We start from the raw sequence: 6696 nt of genomic DNA on the forward strand, positions 1-6696 counted from the left end.
AATAACTCTAATCCATCCTTCTCCCGTTCAAAACCCCACTCTCTCCATGTTAGCAACCTCCCCTTGTCACAGTGCGTCAAAGACTCACAATGTTGCCCGAACCTCAGTAACACACTAGAAATGTGGATGTTCTTTTTTTCATAAACCTTGCATTTATATAGCACCTTTAACATCCTCAGGAGGTCCCACAGCACCTCACAGCCAATATACTTTTTGAAGTGCGCCCACAGTTGTAGAAAACGCACCAGCCAATTTGTGCATAGCTCCCACTAACAGCAATGCAGCAATAGCTAGATCATCTTTTCCTGATGTTGAATTGAGGGATGAATGTTGGCCAGGACACTGGGGGACACCGACTGGCTCTTCCCCAGATCTTTTTCATCCCTCTTGGGGGGCACCTGGGGCCTAAGACCCGTCCCAACACTGCTGCACTCCCTGCCCTTGGGAGGGTCATCTTAGATTTTGTTTTGCTCGAGTTTCGCGAACCTGTAACCTCATGAATCGAGAGGCGAGAGTGGTTGTTCATCGAGGAATCCCACAAGAACCTGTGCGCACAAATCTGGCTCCGGCCAGCTTACCGGAGACATTTTAACCCGAGTTCCATGGGTCCTCACCTTTGTGGGACATTGCCTGCCAGTCAGTGGGCTCCTCGTCATCTCCTACTGACGTCTTGGCAGCCTGTGGGCAAGCGGTCAGCTCCTGGAACGGACAACACAGGGGCGCCCGTGAGTCTGAGGCATTGACACAAATTCACATCAAATCCACATGCTGTCTGACACCGACTCCCAGAGAATACTCGCTTCAGCAATAAACAAGCAATAATAAATCCGTTCGGGAATTCAGGAGAAATAGCTTTACCCAGAGAGCGGCGGGAACGCAGAACCCTCTCTCACAGGGAGTGATTGCGATTAAGAGCACAGGAACATTTAAGGGGGAAGTTACATAAACACACAAGGGAAGTAGGGATTGAAGATTATACTAACAGCGTGAGATGCAGAGGGAGAGGAAGGCCAAGTGTCGCACACAATGACATAGACTAGTTAGGCCCGTTTCTCTATTGTAGAAAAGATATTCAAAGGAAATAGACAACTTGCATTTACATAGCGTTTGATCACCTCACCCAGAAATGCCCCCAAGGATTTTGTGTACAAAGAGTTCACAGGAAGTCTAGTCACTGCTGTTCTGAGAGCGAAACACTTTAGCAGAATTTAACAAGCGGGAATGAGTAGCGCTGAAAAAAGACACATGTTGTCGAAGCTTTTCACCTTGCAACCCATCAGGACAATTGGCAAGAATACCAAATAAAAAGTGAACAATAATTTATATTGAGTGAGAAGAGGGTGCTGAGTGTTTGGCAAGTGGGTTCAGATTGGTCGAGGTGTAGCCAGGGGGAATGCACCAGGCTAACCGATGATCAACAGTTAACTGCCAAGCTTGGTTTGCTCGCTCTCCACGGCTACGACCTGGCTACCGGCCAATCTTTGCTTCAAAAATAATTATCATAGAATTTGCAGTGCAGAAGGAGGCCATTCGGCCCATCGAGTCTGCACCGGCCCTTACAAAGAGCACCCTACTGAAGCCCACGTATCTACCCTATCCCCGTAACCCAGTAACCCCCACTTAAGATGTTTTGGACACTAAGGGCAATTTAGCATGGCCAATCCACCTAACCTGCACATCTTTGGACTGTGGGAGGAAACCGGAGCACCCGGAGGAAACCCACGCAGACACAGGGAGAACGTGTCCCCGTTGGATGTAATGTACTTCGGAGTGACGAAAATGCAATGATTTGACATCCAGGCATCAATACACCGTCATGGTTGGTAACAGGAAAATACCAGAGGAATTCTCAGGAAAATACTGCACAGGAGGCCATTCAGCCCATCGATTTTGTGCCAGCTCTTCGAAAGAGTGATCCAATTAGTTTCACAGCCCACCCTCATTACCCTGCCCACGTTCACGTTTCCTTCTTGAACACTCACCGGCCTTTCGGGCAGAACATTCTAGATCACAATACCTCAAACTGTCTGAAGAATGTGCACCCCTCCTCTTTTCCCAATAATCTTCACTCTGCATTCTATAGTTACCAACCCACTGGAAACAGTTTATCCTGATTTACTGCATGAGAACCTTTCACGGTTCGGAACATAGCCTTCTCCGCTGGAAGGAGAACAATCCCAGTTTTTCCTTGGGAGTTCAGAGAAGGATCACTTGACTAATGCCGGACATTCACCCGGGTGCGGTGAAACAGGAATGGGCGGGGCGGGGAAGGGAAGCAAATTCAGAAATAAACAAATGCACCATCTTCAAATAGCAGAAGCCACCTGCTGGCGCAACACTGGAAGGATTTCCGAAGGGGAAGGGCCCGGGAACACTCACCAAGACGGGACTCTCCGTACGGGGCTGCAGGTTCGACAGACACCTGGCTTGCAGGTGTCGGTAACTCTGCTCAGGGTCATCGTCCGACAGCACGCTCTCCGCCTGGGAATCTTCCACAATCAGGCACGGGGTGTCTTGCTGTGATAGGTCCGGTTCCAGCTGCGTTCCGTTAGGGTCCATGTGCTGAACTAGGAATTAAAAATAACACACACTGGGTCGAAATTCACAGCAGCACAAGAAATAGGAGCCGGAGTGGGACCATTCGGCCCATCGAGCCTGCTCCGCCATTCAATACGATCAGGGCTGGTCTGCGTCTTCAACTCCATTTTCCCACCCGCTCCCAATATCCCTGAATTCCCAGAGACACCAAAACTCTGTCTGTCCCCAGCCTTAAATATACTCAACGACGGAGCAACAACAATCCTCTGGAGTGGAGAATTCCAAAGATTCACAAACCCTTCAATGAAGTCATTGCTCCTCATCTTAATCCTAAATAATCGGCACCCGTGCCCCCGTGTTTTAGATTCTCAGACCAGAGAATGCAGGACCAATTTACTCCGCCCATATCACAGGGGTACATCAACGGCCAACATGCTATTTGTCTTCCTAAGTGTTTGCCAAGCCTGCGTGTTAACCAAAGCAAAATTACAGCGGATGCTGGAATCTGAAGCAAGGGCCAAGGATGCTGGGAAAACCCAGCAGGTCGGGCAGCATCAGTAAGGAGAGAAAATAAGAGTTGACGTTTCCAGTCCGTTTGGCTCTTGGTCAGAGAGTTCGCACAACGCCGTGGATCTGTCACGCCCACCAGAGAGCGGTGGCGAGCGGCGGTTCAATGCCTCCTCGAAAAGAAGGCGCCTTTGACAGAGCAGCACTCCCTCAGCGCTGCCCGGAGATCTGGCAATCCTCGTTTTCCTTAGGATTTCAAATGTTCCCGAGCAGTGAAATAGGATCAGCCCATCTCCTCTGAAACATTTGAATAGACAAAAATACAATCCCTACGATAATCACACAGGACCTGATTAATCTTCCATGTCAGATTGTTTGGCAATACACACAAACATACGAATGAGGAAGAGGCCACCCGGCTCCTCGATTCTGCTCTGCCATTTAATGGGGTCATGGCTGATCAGATTGGAACCTCAAACCCACAGTCCTGCCGATAACCTTTCACCTCCTTGTTAATCAAGAATCTACCCAGCTCTGCCTTAAAAATATTCAAAGATTCTACTTCCCCTGCCTTCTGGGGAAGACAATTCCAAAGACTCACAAATCTCTGAGAAAAATTGGGGCAGCACGGTAGCATTGTGGTTAGCACAATTGCTTCACAGCTCCAGGGTCCCAGGTTCGATTCCGGCTTGGGTCACTGTCTGTGCGGAGTCTGCACATCCGCCCCGTGTCTGCGTGGGTTTCCTCCGGGTGCTCCGGTTTCCTCCCACAGTCCAAAGATGCGCAGGTTAGGTGGATTGGCCATGCTAAATTGCCCTTAGTGTCCAAAATTGCCCTTAGTGTTGGGTGGGGTTACTGGGTTATAGGGATAGGGTGGAGGTGTTGACCTTGGGTAGGGTGCTCTTTCCAAGAGCCGGTGCAGACTCGATGGGCCGAATGGCCTCCTTCTGCACTGTAAATTCTATGATATGCTATGAAAAGATTTCTCCTCATCTGTCTTAAATGGGTGGCCTCACAGCGACCCCCACCGGTTCTAGGTTCTCCCAAAAAAGAGGAAACATCCTCTCCACACACACCCTGTCAACACCCCTCAGGATCTGAAAGGTTTCCATCAAGTCGCCTCTCACTTCCAAACTCTAATGGATACAAACCCAACCTCTTCAACCTTTCCTCATAAGACCACCCACCCATTCCTGATATCAGTCTGGTAAACCTTCTCTGATCTGCTTCCTATGCACTTACACCCTTCCTTAAATAAGGAGACCGATAATGTCCACCATACCCCAGGTGTGCTTTCACCAGTGCCCTGTACAACTGAAGCATAACCTCCATAATTTTGTATCCAATTCCCCTCATGTGACGAATGAAGGATTTTGGATAAACTGGATTATAAACTCGGCAATTTAAGGGTTAAAAGCCTGGGTTACAGTGTGTTGGACTGCGGTGGTCATGTTGGTTTTTTTTTAAATAATCTTGCTTTGCAAGATCAGAAAGCTTTTAGCAGCCAGAGGTGAAATTGACCAGAGCAGAAAGCCTGGGCTAGTGCACTGCTGTTTGACTCCCTGGGGAGTCGGTGCTTTTTCAGCCTGGGGAGTTGATTTGTTTTCAGCTTGGGGAGATGATGTCATTGCTGGGTGGCGCCAAGGTATTCAGACATTTTGAGAAAGCTTTTGAGTCGAGTTCTGATCTGGTTAACACCGAGTCCACAAGTAAAGTCTTTCGCTCTCACAGTAGGAAAGCTAAAAAAAAAAAAAGATGAATGGCATTTAAAGCAGAGCGGACTTGTCGGAGGGCAAGGGGGAAGCTGAAACAACTGTTTGTAAGACGTCCCGCCAGAATCTGCAAGGGTTCTAACAGGAGCCAAATCTGTTTGGGAAAGCAAATATTACTCTGTGCCACTGGGGTGTGGGAGGGATTTGCATGTTTTTTTCCTTTCCTGGTGTTTAATTGGGAATAGTGGCAGAAATTAAGGGCATGGTATTTACTGTATTGAGTAGAATTGTTTAAGGGGTAAATTGTAAGCTACCTTTGATACTATCTTTAACTTTTTTTTTAGTTAATCACGGATGGTGGGTCCTCCCCTTGGAAATACTTTTTCTCGTTGGAATGTACCTAATCTGAGTATGTCGAAATATCCCCTTAAATATCTACCACTGCATCTCAATGGATCTATCCCTTAATCTAATTTACCAGTTCAAAGTTTAAAATACTAGACTTAGACCCACTCTTCTCTCCCTCAAATTGAATGTAAAATTCAATCATATTATGATCACTGTTACCAAAGGACGCCTTCACTATGAAGTAGTTAATTAATCTCATTGCACAATACCAGGTCTAGTAAAGCCTGCTCTCTGGTTAGTTCCAGAACGTGCTGTTCTAAGAAATTATCCCCACTGTCACCAGATTCCTAAATGACCCTCTTATGGACTGACCTCATTAACACTACACCCTGTATGCTTCATCCGATGCCGGTGCTTATGTAGTTACATTGTATTTGTTGTGTTGCCCTATTATGTATTTTCTTTTATTCCCTTTTCTTCCCATGTATTTAATGATCTGTTGAGCTGCTCGCAGAAAAATGCTTTTCACTGTACCTCGGTACACGTGACAATAAATAAATCCGATCCAAACCAGTCGATGAATTCTCATCCAAACTACTTTTGCCCATCTGATTTTTCCAGTCTACACGTAGATTGAAATCCTCCCCAAGATTATCACCGTACTTTTCTGAGAAGCCTCCATTCTCTCTTCCTTTATATCCCGCCCGACCATGTGGTTACTATTCGGCGGTCTATACACCACTCACACTTCATGTCTTTATCATTTCTCGTCCCGACACAAACCTCCTTTACATCCTGGTGTCCTGAACTTAGATCGTCTTTATCTATTGTGCTTAATACCATTATTAATTAACAGCGCCACCCCGCCACCTTTTCCTCACTTCCAGTCTTCCCTAAATGTCACGTACCCTTCAATACTCAGGTCCCAATCTCGGTCATCCTTCATCCATTTCTCAGGATAGGCCATTCGATCTCATTTATCTCTATTTGCACTAACAGTTCATCTATTTTGTTTCAAACGCTACTTGCATTCAGATATAGAGCATTTAGTTTTGTCCTTTTATTATTTTTGTTACCTCGAGCCTTACCTGCTCATTTTCCTGCAATTTGCCCCTTCCTATCACGGTCTATCATTTCCCATATTAATATCACTCGCTCCTGCCTTGTCTCTACTCTGATTTACTCTATCTTCCAAAATTTGATCCCTTGCCCCCACGATTTAGTTTAAAACCCTCATATCTCGGTAGAACACAGGTCCCACAGTCCAGGTGCAGCCCATCCCAGCAATACAGCCTCCACTTTCCCCAGTATCCACGAACCAGCACCCACTTCTCTCACAGCGGTCTCTGAGCCACGCATTCATCTCTCGAATTTTATTTACCCTGTGTCAATTTGCACCTGGCTCAGGTAATAATCCAGACCTTTTTGAGGTTCTGCTTTTTAATTTTAGTGCTTCATTCTTCACACTCTCGGAGCAGAACCTCGTTCCTGGCTCCAGCTTTGTTGTTGGTACTGTAGCCATCTGGGACGGCCACTTCCCGATTACAAAATGGACACTTTGCAAAGATTGCAGGGAAAATGGACAATGCTG

The 6696-nt window shown here is 46.8% G+C and overlaps 1 protein-coding gene across 1 annotated transcript in view; it reads right to left on the reverse strand.

Moving 5' to 3' along the window:
* The window catches only part of LOC140406737 (TP53-binding protein 1-like), a gene marked incomplete at its 3' end in the record, with an annotated part of 88312 nt that extends 82364 nt beyond the window's left edge, over positions 1-5948 (reverse strand). Inside the window, exons 1-3 of the mRNA XM_072494687.1 lie at positions 5852-5948; positions 2380-2567; positions 615-699 (exon numbers count right to left, since the gene is read on the reverse strand). Coding sequence (XP_072350788.1) covers positions 615-699; positions 2380-2567; positions 5852-5948 — 370 coding nt within the window. The remainder of the gene's footprint in view (positions 1-614; positions 700-2379; positions 2568-5851) is intronic.
* Between the last annotated feature and the right edge of the window lie 748 nt (positions 5949-6696).

Source organism: Scyliorhinus torazame, unplaced genomic scaffold (genome assembly GCF_047496885.1).
Source record: "Scyliorhinus torazame isolate Kashiwa2021f unplaced genomic scaffold, sScyTor2.1 scaffold_830, whole genome shotgun sequence".
Taxonomy (NCBI): Eukaryota; Metazoa; Chordata; class Chondrichthyes; order Carcharhiniformes; family Scyliorhinidae; genus Scyliorhinus; species Scyliorhinus torazame.